At 38.9% G+C, this 27,484-nt stretch overlaps 2 protein-coding genes across 12 annotated transcripts in view; one reads left to right on the forward strand and one right to left on the reverse strand.

Moving 5' to 3' along the window:
- abcc9 (ATP-binding cassette, sub-family C (CFTR/MRP), member 9) overlaps nucleotides 1-26,792 on the reverse strand; it is an 82,818-nt gene extending 56,026 nt beyond the window's left edge. For 4 of the 11 annotated variants that reach the window (XR_003270179.1, XR_003270176.1, XM_026147674.1 and 1 more), the window contains exons 1-9: nucleotides 26,635-26,792; nucleotides 24,104-24,150; nucleotides 20,736-20,915; nucleotides 6,566-6,707; nucleotides 6,308-6,429; nucleotides 4,859-5,025; nucleotides 4,607-4,708; nucleotides 4,023-4,163; nucleotides 3,709-3,897 (exon numbers count right to left, since the gene is read on the reverse strand). Coding sequence is in view for 3 of the 11 variants with exons in the window: in XM_026147674.1 (XP_026003459.1) it covers nucleotides 3,709-3,897; nucleotides 4,023-4,163; nucleotides 4,607-4,708; nucleotides 4,859-5,025; nucleotides 6,308-6,429; nucleotides 6,566-6,707; nucleotides 20,736-20,898 (1,026 nt within the window). In the remaining 8 variants the exon portion in view is untranslated. Of the gene's footprint in view, nucleotides 1-3,708; nucleotides 3,898-4,022; nucleotides 4,164-4,606; nucleotides 4,709-4,858; nucleotides 5,026-6,307; nucleotides 6,433-6,565; nucleotides 6,708-20,735; nucleotides 20,916-24,103; nucleotides 24,151-26,622 lie in introns of all 11 variants that reach the window. The other 7 variants (XR_003270178.1, XR_003270177.1, XR_003270172.1 and 4 more) reach the window with 4 other exon arrangements.
- On the forward strand, nucleotides 12,272-13,677 carry LOC113009401 (uncharacterized). Its single transcript, XM_026147676.1, has 2 exons — nucleotides 12,272-12,851; nucleotides 13,033-13,677. The coding sequence occupies exons 1-2, from the start codon at nucleotides 12,456-12,458 to the stop codon at nucleotides 13,573-13,575; spliced, it is 939 nt and encodes a 312-aa protein (XP_026003461.1). The 5' UTR covers nucleotides 12,272-12,455; the 3' UTR covers nucleotides 13,576-13,677.
- Nucleotides 26,793-27,484: the final 692 nt, after the last annotated feature.

The raw sequence follows: 27,484 nt of genomic DNA on the forward strand, positions 1-27,484 counted from the left end.
ACTCAAGAATAAAACAACAAGTTAACAAAGACTGAGGGGAGACAACTGAACTAAAGCCCAATTCTAGTCTGGCCTTTCCACAGCCTCCCACTCACTGTCACTTTAACTGTGTGAAGGCCATGCCGCATAAAGTATCATTTCAAAATAAAAGCCTTAAGTGGAACACTCGATTCTACATCAATACAGGCGTACTAACCACACTCTGAAAGTGAAGCACCCGTTTTTAACTGTGTTAACACACAGTGTGCACTGTGTTAACAGAAAGGCTTCATTTGGTGGGTTTACTGAAGTACAGCTTGTTGCAAGTTGCAAATAAATGCAGATAAAATGTATCGTAAATAAAAGAATTCATGAAAATGTGGTGCTTCCTGTTAATTTTAAACCAAATTCTGAACATAACCTGCTCCTGACCTGGTTATGTGTTCAGCATCAGTTACTATGCTGATTTAGCCACATTAAAAAATCCACTTTTGTAACACAAAAACTTCACATAACTTAAGCATTCATGTCACTTCATTGTAAGCCCCTCTGGGCCCTGCCTCTAGAGGTTAAAATAAGAATTGGTACGTGAGGAGATTTTCTGCTCTCTGTGGATTTATGCAAATGACCTGATGTCATGTGTCCTTCATGGCTGATTTCCAAACCCCGAAACTGTATGAAGTTACTATAAAAAGGTGCAACTTAGTGACTGAATCTAATCAGCATCATCTGCTTGAATTTAAATTAATATCTAAAAACGCAAATATGGAATTCAGTGGAATATAACTTCCAGACATCAGAAGACCCTTTATTGCTGACAACGTCCTGGAAGCGTTTTTTGTGCTCATTTATTTGTGAGGAAAAATACTTTGGATTTCAAGATAAAAAATGAGAAAACATTTGGAAAAATATTAAAAGTTAAGGTGAAACGCAGGTTTGGTTTCATGCTAGGAGTCAGGCATGAAGCTGCTCTGGTTAAAGTTACATCCACAAGGTCTGTTCCACGTAAAGTGTGTGTGATGTCATTTTAACTTTGTCTTAATCATCATCACGTCAGACACGGCGTCGCACACGAACTGTTGACGATGTGGCGACTGTGACCAACGCCTTGTTGACGTCGTGCTTAGAGTGAGTCACTCTTTGGCTGACTGGACCACCCAACAGTTATAGTGTGTTAATGACCCATGATGTTTCACTGATCTGCCCTTAACCACTAATATAATGATCTTATATAAACACTTAACAAGGCTTTGGTCTTGTTGATGGTGTTGGAGACATCAGCTATGCCTGAGTAAAGGTTCAGGTTTCCAGGATGATTTCTCAGAAGGGAAAACGAATGGCATTAAACTCTTTACGTCTTCATCTCTTAAAACATACTATATATACTGGAGGTCTGCTTTTTCTTACTTTATGATGTTTTTATATTGTTAAATTCTTAATTCTTATATTTTTTTAAATAACAAATATTAGGGTTAGTATTATGTTACATGAACTATGTTATAAACAATCCCTGAGAGCCTAAAGCTCAGGCGTGACTCTCTAAGCTTAATAGTCTGTTTTTTCTACTCTTAGAAATGTATGATGTCAGAGAGAGTGTATATTCCTAATGAGGTAATCTTAATCACTCAGCTCTCTGACATGTTAGCACCAAAACCTAGTATAAGAAAAATGATGTTTATGCTGAGCTGTGAATCATGAAACGTCCAAGAACAAGAATGCAGAGCTGGAAATGAGCAGAATGGGTCATTTTTAAACAAATACACCTCTGAAAGGAAAGAGGACCCAAATGCAAGAAGCAGTCGGCAAAAAATTCACAGCTAAGAAAAAATTCACAAAAAAGTGAACAACCAAACATCCAAAGCATTATGTATGAGGAAATCAACTAGGACCATAAAGGAAAACAAAAAAAACACCAAGAACACAAGAAAGCTTGGTTACAAGTAGAGATGGACCGATCCGATATTACGTATCGGTATCGGTCCGATACTGACCTAAATTACTGGATCGGATATCGGAGAAAAATAAAAAAAATGTAATCCGATCCATTAAATATCACGAAAGCACCTCACAAAACTTGCAACACACTCACCTCAGAGCGTTAGCACGTCGGAGCAGTATGCATCACGTGATAGAGCGGCTGTGGCATGCGGGACCTGTGGTGGTCTGGATAGCATTTGGAGCTTCGCTAGCAACCCCGCATTTCATCTCCGACAAAGTTTTCCCGAGAGAAGTAAAGCAAGTGTGTAAGTCCATCTCTAAATGTTTGTAAAGCATTCCTGCGTTAAGCTTAACAAGCGATATATGGAGCGACTGCCTCTCGCTCTCCGGCTGCTACTTCAATCATGAAACTGCTTAACGATCAGCTGATCGGCTTTTCTGTCGCGAGTCCGTGTCTCTAGTTTGCTTTTGGCCCACTTTGCACCAGAAAGAGGAAACCAGCGGCTGAACAACAGCAGCACGTTTAAGCTTGATCAGCTATTGTTAGAATGTATTTAATATTACTTTCTACACCAGGATCTTTTTCTACGTAGCTGACGCTGGTAACTGTGCAGGGGCGGATCTAGCAAAGTTTAGCCAGGGGGGCCGATAGGGCATTAACTGGGAAAAGGGGCCACAAAGACATACTTTTCTTTCTTATTCTCATTTAAAATGTCTAGCTTTTAATAAATAATTATCTGACACCCAAAGTTTTAATTTGATGTAAAATGAATAGAAGTCCATTACTGTATATAGTAACTATTAAGTCTAATATATATACCCTAGTAAGCTATAGTACTTTTTCCTTTGGGAAGGTACCATCTGTGCAGTCTGCAATTCTGTTGAAGAAAGATGTTGAATCTATTTAATATTTCTTGAAAAATAATTGATTTCTGTGCATTTTTTTCCACACTGCATCAAATTAAGGTTGATTACGTCGATTAAGCATCATGAGGTGGAGCGTGAGGGGTGGTTCCCTATTTTTTATTTATTTATTTTTGTTGTTGCTGGGAGTTGGAACCCTATTAGTTAGGTTGCTTAATATTTATGCTAAGTACTCTTTAAAATACCAGAATAGGGAGGATGGTGTAGGTTTGAGTTTATTAGATTGATCAGTATTGCTGAACTATGAAATATATTTTTTTTGCATACAGGTATAACAGAATAGCTTTAGTGTAGTTGTTGTTTTAAACTTGAGTATGAACTTATACAAAATGCAGCAAGATATTTAAAAAAAAAACAGTTTTGTTGATTAAAAAACACTATATCGGATTCATATCGGTATCGGCAGATATCCAAATTTATGATATCGGTATCGGTATCGGACATAAAAAAGTGGTATCGTGCCATCTCTAGTTACAAGTATTAAGTCCACACAGGAGGCTGATTTGCTAACTGAACACTATGTGGAAATGACACGGCGGGAAAAAGAGCAAAGGCAGGAAATCTAACTGAAATTAAAAAATAAAACACGAAGAAACCCAAAATTTAAATGACTCTAGAGTCCGAACCAGTCATATAAAACACACTATACAATAAAAAAACAGACTTCGTAACACGCCGTAATATTCCATAATGAACTGTAATTATGCAACCAGTGATGATGGAAAAAAGCTTGAAAGAAAGAAAGGTTGAACCCTCCGTTATACAGAAGTCCATAAACAAATGTGTTTGTGTAGAAAAAATCTGCTGGCCTTGTGTAAACAGTACTAAGGCGTCTTTTCTTAAAGGTCATACATCTTAAACACTCACCGTTGTGTTGCCTTCTGGAACATCTTTTTCAGAATTTAGCTGCTGAACGATCCTAGAGATGCAGAGGGGCCCAGCAAAGCCCAGCAGATCTGCCAAGTAGCGGAAGGTGCTGCTGAGCAGGATGGGACGGCCAAATGCTCGATACATGGAGCGCCAGATCGATGGAGACCTATCTGGGTCCTCAGGTGTCTGTGAGGGCGGAGGATAGAAGGAAAAAGCAGAGAAATTAATTAGATCTGTATATTTTAATTTAGAACAACCACTGGAAATCACTGCAGTGAAATTAAATTATTTTACGGCTTCCATGTGCTCACCCTCTGATCCTCATAGGCGTCTTTAAGCCGCAGGTAGTTGGTGAGGGCTCTCATGGCGATGGGCAGCTTGCCTATCTTCTTCAGCTCTATAGGCCTCTTATGGGCTCCGATGATGAGAGGATTCATCCACCAATATGTCGCCTAAAAAACGAGCCAAGAATTTTCTGTGCTGTGCTGCCAAGTTGCGTTCCAGTAAAAACTTGCCACACTCAATATTGACCGTGTGGTGTCCTCGGGATTCCCATATACTTGTTTGCCATTCACCTAGGGACCATTTTTGACCCGAGGACACCACACGGGTTACGAGGCATTAAAACACAAAATAAGTTCCTTCTCTTGGTTTTTAGTACTTGTGGTCTAAATATTAAAATGGTAAATGGCCTGTATTTGTATAGCGCTTTACATAGTCCATAAAGACTCCAAAGCGCTTTACACGTTCAGTCATCCACCCATTCACACACTAGTGATGGCAAGCTACATTGTAGCCACAGCTGCCGTGTGGCGCACTGACAGATTATTTTAATTATATACTTTAGAATTTGCATTTTAACCTTTTTGTGTTAATAATGGTTCTGAAAATCTACCTTTGACAGCAGGTTGACAAAAGGCTGCAGAAAACGAACCCCCAAATCCTGTAAATCTTCTGGTGGTTTAACTTTCTGAGGGTTCGCAAAGAATACATATTTCTAGAAGACACAAAGACAAAATTAACAAAATTAACTACACAGGAAAAAACAAGAAAAACAAAACTATTTTGGGATGCCAGGATGATTGCAATCTACAAGAAACAAAGCTCCTTGAACTAAACCGACGTAGCGTGAAATGTATTTCCTCACCCTCACTCTGATGACGTTGATCTCCACGGCCATCAGAAGTCCATACAGGATCACTAACAGTGCAGTGATGTACAACCTGAGATACTGTGCTGCACCTTTGTCCTCAGCAAATTTCCACAACTTTATGGACTTTGTGATGAATGCCAGCACCCAGTAGATGAAAAGGACTTTGAGAAAAGAGACAAAAAGCAGCATGACAGTCACAGATGCCGCATCACTGCTATCATATTTGTGCTTTGGAAGATCATACAGTACCCTAAAAAGCTGAATTTTTCTTTGTATTTTGGCCTCTTGTCCACACAAAAACAACTTTAGGTCATTGAAACGGACCTTCTGGAACTCCTCCCAGGGAGCACATATTAAAAGTCTATTTTGAGTGTTGACTATGCAGAAAATAAGATTCTTGGAAACCATGAAAACATCAACCATTCATTCCTAGTTGGGCATGCCTTTGCTTTCTGTTTACACCAGGATGCACATTCACAGTTTTTATGGTCAATTCACATGCCTTTTCAAACGTGCAATATAATTTGTATGTCACACTCGCACTGGTCTGTTTACTGCTTTGTTTTTCCACTCTCTCTGAGTCCAGGTGAAGTCTCGGATTCCCACCCTTTGGCCGTGACACCATGCAACAACTCTATTCGATGGTGCAAAACAGACAAATGGCCCCTTTCCAAGTATCTTGCCCAAACCTACCACACACACTCTGAGCAAAACCCTCTTAAACAGTTCTGTGGACCACCTCTCTTTGGCGTAACCTGAACTGTCCCCAAGAATCACTGTGACTGATATCTCCTTCCCTATTGGCTTGTCATTACCCAATAAACCTTTTGATCTTTAACTTGTCAGCAATAGGTGCTGCTTAATAGTCCACTTTATTGCCAGTGTGGCAGATGTTTGTAGATTATACATGAACCTAAGCTAAAACACTCATCTGGATGGAGATAATGGATGGAGCTAGTGTTGATATTGCTTTCACAAGCCTTCAAGAGAAGTACCTGCTTATAGATTCAGTATATACCACCTAGCAAACAGAGGAAATAATCTCAGGAAATGCTGAGAAAGTGGATGAACTCTAGCGAGGCACGTCTATATTCTTAGGATTAGCAAATTTCACATGAAATGTCTGCAAAACATCCACATGCTAACCTGCCATTGTTGTTGAAACATCCTTGCATCTAATGAGCGTCCGTTTTTTGATAGATACTCCTCACTCAACCTCCTGCATTTTGTTTTATGATTATAATTATTTGTTAAAATTCCAAAGGGAAGGTTGATAATTTGAAACCAAGTTAATTGGTTTATATTTTTGTTTTTTCTGTTTTAATTAAGGAAGGGGTGCTAATCTTAATTATCCTCTTTTATATTGACTAAACAGAATTGCTTGGCTGTTTATTTGGTCAAATAAACAAAATGGGTCATATTAAGCGCCCCTCACTGTCTTACCAAGCAGCAGTTTGGGAAAGTTGGATGTTTCTATATTGTGGTAGTAAACAACTGATGTTGTGGCTGCTACAAAACCCATGAATGCTGGCATGAAGAGATGGAGGTGGTTGGTACCCATCACCCTACAGTAAGAAGCAAACACAAAATATATAATAATTAACATGCAAACCATTTATTTAACTAAAGACAACTAAAAAACAAAAAAAGCTTCTTTTTATTTGCTTATGTTTGATTAAAAAAAACATTCTGAGGTCTCACATGTTGCAGACGATGCCTTCTGAAAACTCACAGACATGGACTAATAGCAGCAAGAAGGTGAGGATCCACCTCATGTTGTGCCCAGGGAAATGAAGCCATGTGTTATGATGGATCTGGACTTTAGAGCTCTGACTGCCCCAACCTGTTGGACAAAAACACAAGACAGTGCATCCGAGCTTGTGATGTTGTCAGAGGTGAGAGTGTGTGCAGAAAAGCGTAACAGAAGCAAAAAAAAAAATAGATGGTGGATCCAAAAAATGTGTTTATAAATGTGACTTCAAAGCACAACCGGTTTGCATCAATTTACTTTCACTCTCCAAGTAATTCTGCTGGTTTATATTCATGTCATAACCGAGTGAAAATCATTGTTCACGGATGAAGAAAATAACTTTAAACATAAACATGAATCACACATGACAACACTTACAACTTTGACCTTTGAAAATCTCTGCATTTGTGTGTATGATCAAAACAACTCCAAACCATGCTTTTAAATGCATCAGGAATCTTTTGGGAAGATATGTTAACTTGGACACAGTCTGTTTGACCTGCTCCCCTCAGGCAGGAGGCTCCGGTCCATTCGCACCAGAACCTCTCGCCACAAGAACAGTTTCTTCCCCTCTGCTGTTGGACACATGAACAATAACCACATGACTGTACCCGCCACTAACACATGACCCTACGCTGTGTCACTGCATCATTTCATGTCTGGCACTGATCACCACCTGCACTCATGTATATATCTTTCTACGCAGCACTCATAATTCTTACTCTCTTGTATATATGTTTGGCACTGATCACCACCTGCACTCATGTATATATCTTTCTACGTAGCACTCACAATTCTTATTCTCATGTATATATCACATGTATATCTCATGCACATATCTTTCTTTCTACATAGCACTTTAATTCTTATTGTCTGCACTGAAGCACCGCAGCAATTTCCTAATGTTGTAAACCTCAACATCTGGCAATAAACCCATTCTGATTCTGATTCTGATTCTTACAGTTTTTTCTGATTGCTTAAGCACATTTTTTGTAACTATTGGCTAATTTTGCAAAACTCTTCACACAAATAAGAAAACCTGTCACCCAATCATCAAAACATTGTAGTTCTCTTGCAAAAGCAAACACAGCTAGATTAACTCTTCACACCTTCGTAAAAATGGTGTTTCCGTATCAAACAGTACACACAAGCCATCATCTACTAAGCACACAATGCGCCAACTGCACACCGATGGTATGAATACAAAACACATCTGGCGTTTGCCTTCCCTGTGCACAAGGTAGGCTATGTCAGTTTGAGCTCATACTTCTGTCATAGATCCATAAGCATGGAGGGATCCAAACTTCAAGTACTGGTGTTTAGTCAAACACATCAAAACAAACACAAGTGTTTATTTCCAAGTATAGGATTATTTGCAATCGCCATAATGACTATATGGGTTACGTGGTCTGCAGTGAACATGCTTCCTCTGCCCCCTCCTCGTCTTCCTCTTGCTCCTCCTTGTCCTTGTCGTCCTCTTCATCCTACTTCTTCACCTCCACGTCCTCTTCCTCGGCCTCCTCTACTTCTCACTCTTTCTGCTCCCACCATTGTACTCCGCACACACAGCTTACCTGTATTATAGTGCTTAGGCTGATTGCAAAGTGAACGAATTATCTAAGAAAGTTTTCACATGTGAAAGTGTGCCAGACAGTTGGCAAATTAGTGTTAATGATAGCCATACATGTGTATACTTTTGCTAGGAGTGTGTTGGAAATTTGGAAATTGAGTGTTGTGCAGTGAATTGTGCCTACAGTCTTGCAAAGTGTGTGTTACAAAATTGCAAACTGAGTGCAAAGCAGTTTTTGTGCTTTTAGTTTTGCACACTCAGTGAGTGGTTTTGCTATAAGTCTGACTAGTTTTAGAAATTGTGCTACAGGATTCACAGTTAGTGTTTAGGCATTCGGTAAAAACTGTAAGAGGACAACAAAATTCACGTCATATTTATTTCATGTTATGTTACAAAAAAACTGTAAAAGAGAGGTCCTGAAAGCATGTGCAATCTAGAAAGAGCCCAACTGTGAAAAGTCACAGAAGTAATGCATAATATTAGTTCCAACCATACAAAATAGTGAATACTTTGATAAATTAGGACCAGATTTAACCTTCAAATCTTAACATATTAATATATTCTGGCAGTTAGAAAAGACAAAGAGAAACTATCACTAGTACAGTTACAGTTTTTTCTGAATGCTTAAACCCTAACTGTGATTCTTATAGCACAATTTCAAAAACTATTAATACTTATACCAAAATCACTCACCGAGTTTGCAAAAGTAAAAGCACAAACACTGCTTTGCACTCAGTTTGCCATTTTGTAACACACACTTTGCAAACCTGTAGCTACAATCCACTGCACAGCACTCTTTCTGCAGAACTGTAAACACAACTCACTGCTTTACACTCAATTTCCAAATGATCAACACACTCCTAACAAAACTATACACATTTATGGCTATTATTTACAGTATTTTGCCAACTGTCGGGCACACTGCCACATGTGAAAACTGTTTTAGATAATTAGTTCACTTTCCAATCAGCCTAAGCACTATAAATAAGCTACAGGTAAGCTGTCCGTGTGGAGTACAATGGAGGGAGCAGGAAGAGTGAGACGAGTGAGAATTAGAGGAGGCCGAGGAAGAGGACGTGGAGGTGAAGCAGTAGGACAAAGAGGACAACAAGGACAAGGAGGTGAAGTTAGAGGAAGAGGACAAGGAGGAGCAAGAGGAGGGGGAGGAGGAAGGGTAAGAAGAGTAAGAAATAGAATTACTGATGACATCAGAGCTACAATAGTGGACCATGTATTCAACCATGGAATGACCCTGAGGGAAGCTGGCCAACGGGTTCAGCCTAACTTACAGTTTTTGCTCGTTGCTTGAACACTATAAACCCATGCTTAGACTAAAGTAACACAACTTGAAGCTTTTGTTACCATACCCCAAACACATGTACCCATACCTTAAACAAAAGTGCTGCTTTGCACTCTGGTTGCAATTATGCAACACACTTACTCCTTTATGCAACACACATGGTCCTGCATACTACACTCTATTTCATACATAAGACACTTCGTTCAAAAATGAAATTTCAGGGTGCCATTTGGAAAACACATGTATCCAAAATACAAAACACCAGAGGTGGGACCAAGTCATTGTTTTGCAAGTCTCAAGTAAGTCTCAAGTCTTTATCCTCAAGTCTCAAGTCAAGTCTCAAGTAATGTCAGGCAAGTCAGAGTCGAGTCTCAAGTCACTGGTGTAAAAGTCCGAGTCAAGTCACAAGTCTGAAATTTTGAATTTCAAGTCCTTTCGAGTCTTTAAAAAAAAAAAAAAAGAAAAAAGTATGTTGCAGTTATGCTAAATGTAAATATTAGACCATGTAATTTTTAAATCTGTGTTTTTCTCAACACATGACAAAATAGTGAACTTAGAAAATATACACAAATTGTGAAATTGCACCTCTTTAAAATGCAGCTCAATTAAACCTAGCTCCAAGAATAATTTTCACCGACAGTTCTGAGATAAGCTGCATGTTATTCTTGGATGCGGTTGTAGGACCGGTGTTGTGCCAAAAAGTGATTGTCTGCCAAAAACTGATTTCCGGTATTTGCCAAAAAGCGATTGCTCATATTTAAAGTGCTATAAGTAACTTGTTGGGCTATAATATGTTAAACATATGTCAAATGCATCCCTTATGGATGACATAAAGTCATCTTGAGCCACAAACAACATTCGTGTAGCAAGATACAAGCCGCAATCAGTTTTTTGGCAGCGACTTTTATATAACCTTTATTTATGCAGTAAAAAAAAATCTCATTAACATTAAAAATGTATTTTGTAAGAGTAAGTTGCCCAACAGGACAGCAGAAATGGCAGCAAATATTACAATAGTTCTGTAAAAATATTTTAAGTGGGGATAAAGGACCGGATTGGTTATAATGTAAGTACAAGTTGTAAAGATACTTAAAAAACAGATAATTTTTTAATTCTTTATGTAACCCCTTTGTATCCCCTGTTCACCGAAGTCTATTTACGAACATACGTAAAGATATTACACATAAAAAATACACAGAAACACTGGAAATCACTTTTTGGCAGACAATCAGTTTTTGGCACAACACCGGCTTTAAAATCGCATGACAAAAATATCATATACATTAAAAAAACTGCATCACCAACGTAGCCTGGACAACATTTGCTAGTTAGATGAAGTCAGCTATCTCATCGTAGCATATTTATATGCATATTTATAATTATACGGTTCTTGTGAGTGCATACACTCGTGAAGTTTAGTAACTTCCGGTCACTGCAACAAGCCCAGGTACAGTTTACCGATGGATGGGTGCAGGACCTTGAAATGCACCGTGTAGAACGAAAGACCATCGTACGTATCATAAGTTTACCAGTCTCACAAATTGTCGTCATAAATACACATTCGTTAACCGTTTATTAATAGGACCTTTGAGCTAAACGGTAATTAATTAGTAGTGGAAATAATTTCTGGTACGCGTTACAGAAATGTAGCAGTGACAATAATATTGTATGCTGTAATCGTACTGGACAATTAGTGATACAAAACAACTGTTTTATCCTGTGAATAAAAGTATATGTTTTTGTCAATGTACCATAATAACAGAAGCGAAACGCAATATTGTGTCAGGACAATTCACTATTTATGCACAATAAATAAAGGAGCATAGCGCGACCATTTCTGTTCAGCGCCAGACTTGCTTGTAACCTATATCACCAATTATGTTAAGAAAAATGACGCATTAACTACAACAGCAGACTGACCTTTGTGTAAATGCTTGGAGCAGACTAACCTGTGAGCTGGAGTGTTCTGGGACGTTATATTTGATCTTTGAATGGCTGCAATCCAGTCGCCTCTTTGTTACTTCGGAAACATGGCTCGAACAATTTCTCTTCAACGACGTAATCCGATAACAACCGATCTCTTTACCCGTCAGCTTCCCGTGGCTGTCATGCGACCGGCTATTGCAGTTAATAATACAACAGCTTCTTGACATTTTTGTGTTTCTTTTTATCGCTGTGTGACTGATTTCAATTGAAAGCCTGCGTGCGCTAGTACCGCTTGCCACGAGTTCCCAGAATCCTTTGCGGTTCTACCCGTGAATGACGTCACATTTTCAATCTCTATATAATATGCATGTTAAATTTTATATTTGGGGTAAAATATCAAGTCTTTTCAAGTAAACCGGTTCAAGTCCAATTCAAGTCCCAAGTCATTGGTGTAAAAGTCCAAGTCAAGTCACAAGTCTTAGAACATTTTTTCAAGTCAAGTCTAAAGTCATAAAATTAATGACTCGAGTCTGACTCGAGTCCAAGTCATGTGACTCGAGTCCACACCTCTGCAAAACACATCGGGTAATTGCAACCACTCAAATATACACCTGAAGGCACTTACTTGCAAAACTGAACACAAATTAGCCAACCACAAAAAGCCCTCAGTTTAGCCAATTCAAGAACTTTGCAAGCATGGATGGAGGGAGAGCAAGAGGAAGAGGAGGAGGAGGTCAAAGAGGCCATGCACGGACCCATATTTCTGATGATATAAGAGCAACTTTGGTGGACCATGTCATCAACCACGGCCTGACTATGAGGGAAGCTGGGCAGAGAGTCCACCCACATCTAAGCCGCTTCACAGTGGCATCTGTAATAAGAAAATTCCGACTAGAAAACAGGTCTGTCTTCATCTCACTGCCTTCTACTCTACTCAGATGGTTTTCATAGTACTGTTCTACAGTTACCATATCAAGTGTACAGGGTATTGCAGGGTGCTAATGCTCCTTTTGCAGCCAAAGTGGTAGTTTCTGTGAAACATACCATGATTACTTATATTGAAGTACAGTGTTGTACAGTGGATGATACAGTATATACAGTGAAGTACTGTAAGAAAAATAAGCAAACCGATGACAATATGTGGTTGTATTTCTCTAGAATGACTCGAAGACCTTCTGGGGGAGGACGCCAACGCCTGTTCACACAACGGCAGGAACTTGCTGTTGTGGACCTAGTGAGGGCAGACAATGCCATCCGTCTCCACCAGCTACGATGGAAAATACTTGCAGACAGGCGAGTGTTCAGCAACATAGACCATGTGAGCATCACCACCATCAGACGCATCTTGGGTAAACACAGCATCACCATGAAGCAGCTCTACAGAGTCCCATTCGAGAGGAACAGTGACAGGGTCAAAGGACTTCGAGCTGAATATGTACGGGTACGTGTAACTGTCCCTTACATTTACAATAGAGTATTGGTGAAGTCCAGTAGCAGCTGAATATGTACCATATCAGTACCACATGGATCCATTCTGAGAGCTACACAGGTACCTGTGTGATGGGGTGAGGGTGCTGTATGTGTAGCACTGTAGTACAGTGATATGTTCCCCTTTTTTCCAGAGAATCTTGGCCATGGATGGAGCTGCACAGCCTCATGAATACATTTTCATTGATGAAGCTGGATTCGACCTGAGCAAAACAAGACGACGGGGTCGTAATGTAATTGGCCAAAGGGCAATTGTGCACGTCCCAGGGCAGCGCGGGGGAAACATCACATTATGTGCCGCCATATGCCTTCGAGGGCTTCTGCACCATCATGCAATACTAGGTCCATACAATAGCCAACACATACTCACATTTCTAGATGCTCTCCATGATATAGTTGTACAGAACAGACCAGATCAGCCCAGGTTTGTGGTGATATGGGATAATGTCAGTTTCCATCGGGCTGCTCTGGTCCGGGCCTGGTTCTCCAACCAAAGTCAACTTGAAGTGGTATGCTTGCCCCCTTACTCACCATTTTTAAACCCTATAGAGGAATTTTTTTCGGCTTGGAGATGGCGTGTATATGACCGCCAACTACATGCCCGCATGCCTCTTCTGCAGGCAATGGAACAGGCCTGCGGCGACATTCAGGTGACAGCAATCCATGGATGGTTTTGACATGGAAGAGGATATTTTCCCCGGTGCCCAGCGGGAGAAGACATTGCTTGCGATGTTGATGAGGTCCTGTGGCCAGACCCCAACAGACGGCGGGATCCATGAGCCCACGTATGCACAATTGTCATGATTTTTTGTTTACAGTATAGTGTTTTTTCTATTACTGTATTATGGGGGTTTTTTTGTTTTGGTTTTTTTTTGCTTTATCTGAATTCATGGTACTGCAATGTACAATATTGAGTAGGTCTATTTGCTTTTTTGGTTGTTTGCAAATGTGTCTCCTGAAAATATGCCTTCTGAATGAACAATGGAAATCAAAGACTGCAGTGCTTTATATAAAGTAGACTAGTGTGTTCCTCCTGCTCTGTAAGTGTTTGCATATGATGCAAGTATGTGTCATTTTGTCAACAGAGTTACATTTTGACAAAGGAATGTTAGGTTTTGATAGCAGAGTTTAGGTTTTGAGAGTAGAGTTTCAATTTGGTGCAGATGTGAATGGTATATTTCCCAGTGTTGTGTCATGTTTACTTGTGTTTAGGGTTTTGGCACAATGAGCAAAGTTTTGCAAAATGTGTTCAGGCAACGGGCAAAAACTGTAAGCCGCTACACTGTAGCAGGCATCATAAGGACATTTCGAAATGAGAATCGGTTAGTACAGTCACTTTGCACTAAGATTTGTAGCACTGCCATATGCTGATGACAAACACACCAATACCATTGATGTAAAAATACTGAAATTGTTACTTTACAGAATTGCTAGACAACCAGATGCTGGGGGCAGAGGAAGCATGTTCACTGCAGGCCAAGTAACCCATATAGTCATTATGGCGATTGCAAATAATCCTATACTTGGAAATAAACACTTGTGTTTGTTTTGATGTGTTTGGATAAACACCAGTACTTGAAGTTTGGATCCCTCTATGCTTATGGATCTATGACAGAAGTATGAGCTCAAACTGACATAGCCTACCTTGTGCACAGAGAAAGCAAAAGCCAGATGTGTTTTGTATTCATACCATCAGTGTGCAGTTGGCGCATTGTGTGCTTAGTAGATGATGGCTTGTGTGTACTGTTTGATACGGAAACACCATTTTTACGAAGGTGTGAAGAGTTAATCTAGCTGTGTTTGCTTTTGCAAGAGAACTACAATGTTTTGATGATTGGGTGACAGGTTTTCTTATTTGTGTGAAGAGTTTTGCAAAATTAGCCAATAGTTACAAAAAATGTGCTTAAGCAATCAGAAAAAACTGTAATATGAATAGACTGACTATTTTACAGGATACACAATATAAACATATTTAAAATTAAAAGAATTGAAATGTACATTGTGCCTTGGTTTAGAGTGTCTGGAAGAGTCCTGACTCAGTCAATTATAGATGATGTGAGAGGGCGGGTGTGTGTGTTTAGGGCACGGATGGCTTGGGGATAGAAGCTCCTCTTGAGTCTCTCTGTCCTTGCCCGGAAGATGCGGAACCTTCTACCAGATTGCAGAAGTTGGAACAGTTTGTTGCCAGGATGGGACGGGTCCTTCAGTATCTGCGCTGCTCTAGTCCGGCATCTCCTGGTGTAGGTGTCCTGAAGCGGGGGGAGAGCAATCCTGCAGCAGCGTTCTGCTGTACGGATCACTCTCTGGAGAGCTTTTTGGTCTATGACCGTCATCCGCATCAACGCATAACCCTTTTACAGGCAATGGAGGAGGCATGTGGGGATATTGACCAGGCATCATGTCAGGCCTGGATACGCCATTCCAGGAGATATTTTCCCCGTTGCCTTGGACTCGAGGACATTGCATGTGATGTTGATGAAATTTTGTGGCCGGACCCAGAGAGACGACACGATGTAGACTTTTTTTTTTTCCTCAGTGAAATTACTGTTTTGTTTGGACTTGGAAATAAACACTTGTGTTTGTTTTGATGTGTGTAAGTAAACACCAGTACCTGAAGTTTGGATCCCTCTATGTTTACAGACCTATGACAAAAGTATGAGCTCAAACTGACATAGCCTACCTTGTGCACAGAGAAAGGAAAAGCCAGATGTGTTTTTTATTCATACCATCAGTGTTTAGTTGGTGCATTGTGTGCTTATTAATATGATGGCTTGTGTTAACTGTTGGATACCAAAATACCATTTTTACAAAGGTGTGGAGAGCTAAGCAAGAGTTGTTCGCTTTTACAAGAAAACTACAATGTTTTGCTGATTGGGTGAAGAGTTTTCTTATTTGTGTGTAGAGTTTTGCAAAAATAGCCAATAGTTACAAAAAATGTGCTTAAGCCATCAGAAAAAGCTGTAATATACTTTACTGGGTACACCTGTTCGGCTGCTTTTTTAAGCAAATTGGAACAATACTTGACCACAAATTAAAACAAATTAAGGCACGTAAACATGGTCAGGACAATCTGCTGAAGTTCAAACTGAGTATCAGAATGGGGAAGAAAGGTCATTTAACTGACTTTCCATGTGGCATGGTTGTTGTCAGATGAGCTGGCCTGTGTGTTTCAGAAACTCCTGGTTTGCTTGTATTTTCCCACATAACCATCTCTAGGGTTTACAGAGAATGGCCCATAGAAGATAACTTATCGAAAATGCCTTGTTGATGCCAAAAGTGAGAGGAAAATGATAAGTCTTCTGCAAACTGATAGGAAGGCAACAGTAAGTCAAATAACCACTCGTAGCTACCAAGGTAGAAGACCACATCAAACCTTCAAGCAGCAGAAGACCACACCAGGTCCTGTCAGCTAAGAACAGAAAATGTAGGTGCCAATTCACACAGGCTCCCAAAAACTTGACAGTAGTAGGAACAACATTGTCTGGTCTGATGAGGTTCGAGAAACTGAGATGACTGTAGCTTAGGAGTTAGAGCAGGCCATCTACTAATTTGACCCCTGGCTACTCAAAATCGCATGTGTGCCTAAGGGAAGGTACTACACCCCAAGCTCCTTCCCGATGTGTTCATGTGAGTATGAATGTGGCCAAACACTAGGTAGAAAGTGCTTTTGTAAAGTAGAAATGCATTATATAAGAATCCGTCTTTTCACCTTGATGAGTCCAAAGTTCTGCTCCAACATTAAGATTAGAGGGTCAGAATTTGGCACAAACATCTTCTGAATGTGGTTCCACCTGGACAACATGCCATGTCACAAAACTCTGATCATTTCCAATTGGTTCCATAAATGGTGAGATGACTTTACTTAAATGGTCTCCATAATTTCAATACTATCCAGTACCTTTGGGATGTGGTGAATTGGGAGATTTACATGATGAATGTGCAGCCCAAAAATATCTTCAGCAATGGTTATACCTTCATATCAACGTGGGCCAGTATTTCTGAGTAAAGTTTCCAGCACCTTGTTGAATCAAAGCCATGAAGAATTAAAGCAGTTCTGAAGGCAAAAAATAATTCAGTCCAGTACAAGTAAGATGTACCTAATAGAGTGTCAGGTGAGTGTATATTCAGGTACCAAGTACCTTATGTATTAAGACATATTCAATCAATGATACAGTCATTCAATAAGGCAGCAACTACTAATTATGTTAAAGTCCAAACTGCTAATTATATTCTTAATAAATTCATGTTAGGCAATCTTGTACCCATCAAATATTTACTATCTGTGCTTGAAAATAAATTTGAGTAAGTATGTAATTATCAAATTACTTGCATATGGACTTTTTCCAAGTCTGCCTTTTTTCTACAGCATTTACTTCTACATGTAATTAAAGTCTTGCTGCTTTAGTAATAGAGTTTAATTTATTCCACCAGTCTCTATTATTAGATTTGATTCTGCTCTTAACTCAATGGACTGAAGCCATTTTGGAGCCTTAGGGCACAGAGACCATGAAAAACTACAACCAGGAAGCATCAATTAGTGAGTCCTCGGGGAGAGAGCTGAGGGCTTATGGTCAGAACCATTCCCATAAAATACTGACTACACCGAGACACACAAACGCAAACAACACAGATAACCAGCCAAGCATTCAGTAAGTTATTCCCTGCAATGACTCGAAACCTTTAATAAATACATATTTCATTCTTGTTTGTTAGTTTGATCGATACCTCGTCATTCTTCAACCTCTTTCTTCTTACTTCTTTTCTGTTTTCTTTAATTTTTCTGGCATTTTTCTTTTTGTCATTACTCATATTTAGTTTTCTTTTCATTGTCTAACAAGGGAAAAATCAAACGAAGAGTAAATGGGTGTGTAGGAACTTGAATATTAATATTTTCAAACCTAACCCACACAATATTCTCAACTAATAATTTGCCAGTACTGATTTTGACTGCTCTTTTGTTCCTGTGTGTTTTACTTGTTCCAGCAACAACAGCCAAGATCCCAGTGGATCACTGAACCATCAATCTAATCCCATCTTAACCACTCCTCAAAACAGCTTAATGATGACATTCGTGTCAAGATACTGCCTTTAAGGATATGTGTGTATGCTCCAAGTTTTTGTCATGTTGTGGGGACCTAACGCTTTTTTCTTTTTACAGATGGAGATGTGTTTTCTTAAACATGAATCATATCAGAAATCATCGCATTTACAAATAAAAACATATTTTTAATGTAATGCTTGTCCTCTGAAATTATAGTGTGTGTGTGTGTGTGTGTGTGTGCGTGTGTGTGTGCGCGCGCGTGTCTGTGTTTTGCTATCTTTCTGAGGACCAATGTTTGTCTCAAAACTATTATCACAAGGACATATCTGATAGGAGTACATGTGACAGATCTTCAAAACATTTGCATTTTTCATGTTAAGATTTTGCTTAATGGCTGGGGTTAAAGAAGGGCAAGAAAACGCATCATGTCAATGAGCGACCGCACAAAGATAGCAAAAACAGTGCACGTGTGTGTATTCCCAAGCGAGCGAGCACAACAGGGAAAGTTAAAATCACCCACACATCTGCTCAGTCAGTCAGATTACACAGAGTCATGCTAGAATAGAAGATTACAGTAACACAGCTCAGACAAGTCAGACAAGGGATTTCATCATTCACTTCAAAGCCCTAGAAAAGGGTTTTTGTTCCTTTCTTTCCAGACACTTTCTGACCACATCCCTGTCAGGCAATTGAAGTCAGCAAATCACTATTTTAATGTCACCTTATATATTTTACTATCCCATGAAAAAGAGGTTTCATTTCTTTAAAGTGATAAGTGGCAGAAAGTAGCTGGATGGATGTATGGATGGATATAATTTATTGGTACATTTATACTGTTCATTTTAAAAGTAATCTAAATGTGCAGAACGTCTTTACTGGTGTTGCATTAAAAACTATAGGGGCTGCTTGGCTGAAACCTATATTTTCTTTATTCATACACATGCTCCTAAACATATTTTACACTTCACAAGCATCTATTTTTAGTCGTAAACACGAATGAATCAAACTGGCCTTATGATCATTGCCTTCCTGCCATGTTTCCCATGCAATTAAGTTCTCCTCCTTCTTTCAGTAGCCTCATATGCTTTCTTTGATGGGAAAATAATGACTACAAGAAAAAAAAAATGCTTGTTAACGACTGCTGGGTTCGGTCAGTTTGCTTCATAGCTGAAATCTTGACTCGAAATGGCTAGGCCAATATGGGGTTTTTTTGGTCCCAGTCTATCAGTTCATTGGTTATATTTGGCCCTTCTTCAAAATGTTATAAGACCTAAAAAAAAGCTAAAGTATAGCCAGAATTTCTGAAATAAGAAAGCGTCAATACAAATGTTACCAAAACACTAACTTTAAATCCAGCCCTGAAGCAAATCTTTTTCTCCTATGCTGTTGAGAAACAAGTTGAGACGCTGTCATATTGCTTCATACTTTAAATAAAGATGCTCTTTTGGCCTTTAAAAAATGTGAGCTCCCATAAACCCCGCGACCTTTCTCAGCTAAACGCCATAACTGCAGGGAAATGATGAGTTCACTGAGCGATAGAGATGTTATTGAGTGTGGAACTAAACTCCAATCAGCTCCAATCTCACAAGTAACAATTGATTAATTTTAGTTAAATCCCAAAGGTAATGGTTTCTTAAAATATCTAATACTATGACATAGTAAATATTAGTTTTTTATTTTACCCCACAGGGCCTTCATTTCTGTTGGATCAAATTTGGTACATTTGCAGTTCAAAATGTTTGAAACATAACATCAGTGTCCCTGATTCACCATTATGAGGATGACTATTACGCAATTAATCACTTGCTAACAAAAATCAACTAACCAAATGTCATTAGTACAGAGGTTCAATAACAGTCAGATCGGGTAGGCCGTTCCTCCCAGTAACACCCCTGTAGGGGTGACAAAAAACATGAAAGCTGGGTAAGTCTGGACTAAAGGTGCATGGAAGCAACGCTCTCAATGACTGGGAAAAAAACTGTTATACAAGAGGCAAAAAGCCTACCTCTGTTCTGGCACCAGCGTGGGGCCCCATTGACCCTGTCCTATGCAGGGTAAACTGGAGTCTTAATTTTGTTTTTCATCAAAGGGCTTGTCAGCTTTTTGTCTGACACCTCACCCTGATCCAATTTGTCTTAGGAGACTCTACCAGGAGCAAAGTGCTCCTGACAACATAGCTCCACATCGCACCCATAGTTTACATAAATGCAGCTTGCTAATACAGCTTACTAGCCTCAGATGATAGCACTCTCACCCAAAACTCTGGGTCCAAAATCCAGCAGGAGCCAAAACACTAATACAGAGGCTTCAAAATGCATATCCAAAAACAATAGCTGACACCTAGAATATGTATAGACCAATATCCATTAATCACAATGAAGTGCATGTGACACAATAAGAAGAAAGATCAAAACAGTCTATTTGACTCAGATCCAGTAATCCTCACTGGATTAGTTCAGTCTTGACAACTGTAGTGAACTCCGGTAATGAAGGCGACGCTTTAAGAGATATAAGCAGGGAACACTAAAACATAACACAGGGTCCACAGCTGTGACTTTATGCTGCAGATATACCAAAACTCTTTTGTGTTCATAATGCAGATAAGTATTTACCTGTGAAAATGTTTCTTTTCTTTATTTAGTCCTTCAAAATACACCTGAATCATTCCATAACAAATCTGAAAAAAGCTCCCACTTGACATTTATCATAAATTAATTACATGAAAAATTAAAAGTAGTTTCCAAGAAGAAAAACTTTTTTTTCTAAGAGTCACAAATACAGCAGTGTGTTACATACCAATGAAGAGGATGGGGAAGGTAATGAAGAGCAGGAAGACATGAGGAACCAGGTTGAGAGCATCCACGAAGCACGGATTGTTCAGCACGCCATTTTTCACACTGTAGGCAGTGCTGTTGTTGCCACAAAATGACAAGGCCCTGCCGCCATCCAACTGCTCCATATGAATCCTGAGTCAGTCTGGAAAAATAAGGCCCCAAATCAGCCAACACATCGCAAACCACACTAAACTAAAGACAACTGAGATCATTTTTATAAAAAATAATCATTTTATGTAATCTTGCAGCAGCAGCTTTGAAGTTCAGACATTTCTGTGGCCTGACACACAAAGTGCACACACACTCTCGGTGCTACACTCAGGCTTCTGAGAGGCATGAGAGCTATTTCAGGGACACCGTCCAGTTATGTGCCGGCCGGCTTATGGTGGCTTAATGTTAAGTGAATATTAAGAGTTGGAAAAGCCTCATCCTAGATCTCATGATGCCGTTGTTACTTCTGTAATTGATTAGTACGCAGAGCCAATAACCCCAGGCTCTGCGATTCAAATCTGTGACATGAATGCCCTCCTTCTTTACATTGGGTTAGGGTTAAAATTGTGACCTCACTAGCACATCTTCAACATCGTCAGAATGTTTTTAAATGCACTCGACTTTACTCGTGACATCATAAAGATCCAAGAATAGAACAAAAGAGAAAAAGAAAAGTCTGCAGCCTACAACAGAGTATTAGGGCCACATTAGGAAAAAATGTATTACTGTTCATTTTACTGAAACTATTTAACCAGCTGTTTTATTATATTTTATGGTATCATTGCATCTGTCCTTTGCCAGCTATTTCATTTTGTGGGAATCCAGCTAAGTCTTCCAGGTTTTAGGGTTTTTCCTTCAGACCAGATGCCGATTTCTGCCCCATCTCTTTAACGTCCTTATACTTATCACAACAACATAAATAATTCTTTATTACTAAAACTGATTTTGAAGCACAATTTCACTAATTCATCTACACAAGGCTTCTTGTAGAGGGTGTAACAGCAGGGGCAGCTGTTTAACTTGAAACAACAACTCCCCAAATTTCAACTTTATTTACAAAGGTTTGGCTTTATGTGAAGTGTGTTGTTTTAGCGTTGACTCTAACTAAACATGTCTTTTTTCCCTTTTTTAAAATTAGTTCTGTAACAAAATCAGATATGATATGCCTCAAACACAAGGGGGGAAAATGTGAAAAATATCAGTAGATTATTAAACACCTCCCAACAGATGACAGTATGCAGTATGCTAAGCTAATAGCTAATATTTATACTTGGTAATAAATCCAAATACTCACCAGATATTAAAGTAAACAGTTTTTTGTTTTTTTTATTAAAGAGCATATCTCTATCTTATGTAGAAATGGCAGCAGTGCCCAGGGCTGATAATGAAGCCAGTGCCAAAAACTGCAGTTCCTCTAGTGACCACTTGAGGCTGCCTCTAAAAGTGAGTCAACGCCCAAATGCTCCCATGTTGAATGATCAAACTACAACAGAAAACAGTCTTTACAGTCTGGTACCAAAAAAAAATAAAAAACAAAAAACAGATTTTGCCTCTTTGGATAGTTACCCCCTTATAACAGCTGTACTGGAGTGACATTTTTATGACCTACTCTGGCATTGTACTGCTAAATATTACGGTTAGGGGTGTGACCCCTTTCTAGCTCTCTGCTAGACCTTGTCCGCTAATTCTACTCAGTAACTTGGATATTGTGATTGTGCTGCTGAAGCAGTTTTTAATGGGACTAACTGAACAGTAATTATGGCTTGCTGTCAGGTACAACTCATCCAAGAATTCTGTGCTTAAGTTTTTGTGAGTGAAAAACAAATATTTTATTCAAATCTTTTACTTAGCATGAATTAGCAGTTACGTGCTCTGGGTTTTGCACCTGTAGAGTTGGATGCACCTATCGATATTGAGCCGTTCGATACAGTGCTTTCGGTTCGGTACGCATATGTATCGAACAATACAACATTTTTTATTTATTTTATCAACTTTTCTTCTGACGATGCTGTCTGTGTTGAGCGCTCAGTGGATCTGCGTTCGACTACTCTGCCTAGGCTGCACTGTCGAGTGCAGATCCACTGAGCGCAGTACAAGCTAGCAAGACAGAAGCTAAGCCCTGCTCTTGAAGCTCGTTGCAACATGGCAACTGCCTCAATGCTACCCAAAATTGAACCTCCCCCACCCTTATTCAGATCTGGCGTTTGGAACTATCTTGGTTTTCATGTGAAGTATGACCCTGATGGTAAGTGTGTCATGGACAAAAGTAAAACAGTATGTCGGATATGCCACGCAATGCTCAATTTGTGGGAACTAGTACTTTAGTGCAGTTAGCTTGTTAACGTGTTGACGCCGTCCAGCCCCAAGCACGGGGCAATCCACGGTAACTTGTTAACGGAGATTTGCCGGGTTATGGCGTTAATGTCATTTTAACGAGATTAACGCTGACAGCACTAGTGGGAACGCAACGAATATGACTGCACATTTACGCCGACATCATCCTAGTGCAAAGACAAGTGGAAGCAGACAAAAACAACAAGCATGCTACTAACTTTACCCGAGTCATTTAGACAGCCGTTAGCACATGATTCTCCTTATGGGGACCTGATATGTTTAATATGCTGCTGAGAATATAGCCCAGAAGAAGCGTATAGTATAGCTTTTATTTTGGAAAGAGCCATTTCTCTGTAATAAACTCTCTTTTCCAAAGATGAGTGATTTCTTGATTAGATAGATTTATTTTTTTTTATTTTGTTGTTTCAGCAACATTAAATTTAAAAACTGTACTTTTGAGTTAAAATATATATTTATAAATTTAATAAATGATAAATTAAAAAGGCACAAAAAAACTTTTTGTATCGAAAAAATATCGAACCAAACCGAACCGTGAATTTTGTGTATCGTTGCACCCCTACTAAATATGCAAAGGCTAGTTACTGAATCACTACATGGCGGTTACGTTCAACTTTTATATGCAGCCACTACACAGCATTCTGTTGCCTTATTGCTGAGAAATTATCACTGTGTGACTTACAGGAGAAGAAGTGTATCGTTTCAAGCAGTTTCACCTCAAATTTCTGCCTACTGTTAACTTCTTTACTTATTTATTTATTACCGTATTACTTTCCCTTTTACTACCATCACAGAAGGATGTAATTAATGTACGTGCATCATTTCACCTGGAAGTACAAGTAAGTTAACCTTGAACACCTGCATTACACTATACAGCCCAGTACTTAAACTACATGTGGATAATTCAGGAACCTAATTTAGAGTTGTTTAAATTGAAGCAGCTTAATAAGAAAACTACAATGGTAGTAATAAAACCAAGTGTCTTACCTCAGAGTAAAGTAATAAGCCTTATCAACACCGTCTCATTCAGAATGCTTGAATTTAAAAAAAAAAAAGCAAATAAAAACAAAAACAAGGAAAACAGACAAAGGAAAGAAAAAAGAAAGGAAGAAAGGAGGGAGAGGAACAGAAACAAAATACGGTGAGAGTTGGAGAGGGAAAAAGTTGATTATTTTTAGCTCCGCAAGAGATTCAGCTGCTCCACTCACTGCTGCCTGTCTGTGTGGATGGTGTCAGCTTACATCATGTATGAAGAAGTGCTTCCATCCAAGTCTTTCAAAATAAAACCTTTGTATTTGCAAATAAAGTGAGTACTGTTGATGTGCTTACACTGAATTACTCACAATCCACAGTTAAATATAGAAAAATGCTAATTGTCTCTCATTGCAAATTTCCATAATGTGGCTCCTGATGCAGAACAGGTTTCTACTAATTGGAGTAAGAAAGCAGTTTCTTTAGATAGAATAAACAAGAACTATGTAAGAACCAGTCCATATAATAATTTAGTGGTTTTGAAAAATATAATACGAAGATCAACATTTATAATATCTATAATTACATTTATCTGTACCTTAGTTTATAGTTCATCTTTTTGGCAACTTAGTTCAATTTAAAATACGAGTTCATGATGACTAGAACTGTACTAGTACACAAAAAGAACAACTGCAGAATTTACGATATTTACTGTTTAGTTTGTTTGTTTTTTAAGCACAGCACATGTGACACAAAATCTTAAAGTCAACAATGTAGATTCAACACTTTACACCCCATTTTTTAAAACACCTTGTACAATGCAGGAATAACATGAAGTAATACTAAAACCAGCATATTGAGGCAGTTAAATATTTAAATACTATATATGCTTTGAATACAGACATCTCGTTCATTCTCTGCACATGTATAATGTCATCATGTGTACGCATGCTAAATGCATTCACCTAATCTGTTACACCAAAATGTCCTTGTGTCATTTTCACTCATTATTTTAAATTGTTTGTGTTCATTTTTACTACACATATTCTTGATCCCACATTACATTTGTCTCCTTTTTTGCCCTTCAGCCTGTGTCGTATGCTCAGCAGTTTCTATAAACTGAAAATCCCTATAGTTAAAAAGAAAAAAAGGAGTTTTATTTTGAAGGTTCAAATCTCATAAAAATCAGTAAAACTCTGTATATTCAGACAGCTTGATACAAAGTCACCTCCTATCAGATTTCCAAACTTGTACCAGTTTAAGGGTGAGAAGGAGGTTTATTATAGGCTTCCTCAACAGCCTGCTGACATGTCAAGAGCAAAGTGGATTTACAAACATGCAGTTAAAGAAATATCGCTTAATCTGGCATATCTACTTTTATCATGTGTAGTACTTTTATTTAAACCTCTACAGCACAAACAATCTGTCTGTATGATTGTATGAATATATTAACCTCTGTTGGAAAATCAAACATTTTTAGGTAAATCACACAGATGCGTAAAGTCATTATATTAATATTTTATTTAAAATAACTAGAATTATTTGATATTATATATATAAATAGAGTAAATATAATGCTATTTTAATTAACAAGGTGAAATATGACACTATCCTTAAGGGACCTCAAGCTGCTCTGATGTTTTGGCATGTGCACATTTATAATGATGGACACTTTAAACTCTTTAATCTGATTTCGTGTGGTTGCACACACAGCAGCTTGATATGGGAGATCATCCCTAAAACCTGAGTGAATCCTAGAGCCTGCAGGGTACACACGTGAAACTGCTAGCATTAAAACAGAAACCGGGACCTTTGATGCGGTCAGCGGGCGCACTGAAGAGAGCACATTATCGACTGTATTGTCTTTCATTCATGCAAGCTGCTGCACTCAGAAGGACGAGGTTCGATTCTTGCATGCATAAAAAAAATATGATGGATGGATGGAGGGAAGACCAATCGGGTTTATTTTCACGTGTTATTCAGCGTCCTTCATTGTGATTCAGTCCTGCCACGCATTAATATCAACAAACCTCCATTCAGAAATCAAACAGTTGGAAGACTTTCAACACGCGGACCAGTAAAAACAGACATATTATAAAGATGTGTGATTTTTCTAAACCAATGTGATCCAATCTAATATTCGGCAAGAATAACTGAAATAATAAGAAGATGTAAATTTATAAATCCTTAAACTTTTTAAACTGTACCGCTTGTGATCGACCCAGCCTCCTTCCACGACCAGCAGCAAAACGCTTTTTTTCTTCTGAATTGTGTGTGCACGGTGCATTACACGGTGCCGAAATGAAGACTCACATCTCAAAAACTCCGATATTTTACACTGTTTATTTTGAAGCTACGCGCCAGCAGTAAGAGCCAAATCGACTCAAACTGGAGGAATGCTCAATGAAGTCTGGCTCTCTCACATCAACAGAGCACCATCTCTTAACGTCCTCAGTTAAGACGTCGTGTTACGGCACACTGAGGATGCTGTCGCCTGGTTGCGAATGACAGAAGGATAAAGAAGGAGAGCTCACCCCAGCACTTACCCGACCTTTGACGCAGGTTTACGGGTCACGGCGTCTCTTCCGCAGTCTTTATCCCTGTTCGAGGTGTCTTATGGTTGCGGTTTATACTGAAGGCACGGTGACAGGAAATGCCTATATATTACGACCACTATCGTGTCCGCTCAGAAGCCGTTATGGCGCTCGTGCGGCACAAATGATACGCACGCACTCTCAGATATGATGGTTGTCTTTTTTTTCTTTTTTTTCCGGAATAGTTCATGTACATGATAGAAGGATAAATTTAGGTCAAACTAAAGCCAAATCAGGATTAAATCGGCCTTTTTCAGAGATGCTGAGTATGTTTCAAATGAAATAAAGGAATTTTCCCCCCAGGTTAATATGAGAGAAGACTATTTTAACTTATGTGTGGTTGGTAATATAAGAGCCATAACAGTGTCTCAATGTTGGTAGAGTTTTCAAATATTTTTTTTTCCCATTAATTTTATTTTGAAAAGTGTAAGCGCTATTTTCGGCACAGTGCAGCGGGAGGGAGCTTTCCAATCTGATTGTACCTCTCACCTAACGGAAGACTCGTGCTCAGTGCTTTATATTTTTATAAAGTTTAAAAAAAAAACAGTTATGAAGGTAATTTGTAGAAAAGGAACACCTCCAAATTTGGAGGCCTTCCAAATTTCTTTTTTCTTGACAAGTCCTGACAGTCTAGATTACTGCTCCAAAAGTATCAATTTAACTATGTAAAAACTGATAATTCAGCTGTACAGATCAAGGATCGCTGACTTAACTTAATTCAATTCACATTAATTTTTAAAGTGCCAAACCACATCAACAGTCACCTTAAGGTGTTTTATATTATAAAGTAATGACCCTACAA

The sequence above is a fragment of the Astatotilapia calliptera genome, chromosome 17 (assembly GCF_900246225.1).
Source record: "Astatotilapia calliptera chromosome 17, fAstCal1.2, whole genome shotgun sequence".
Classification (NCBI taxonomy): Eukaryota; Metazoa; Chordata; class Actinopteri; order Cichliformes; family Cichlidae; genus Astatotilapia; species Astatotilapia calliptera.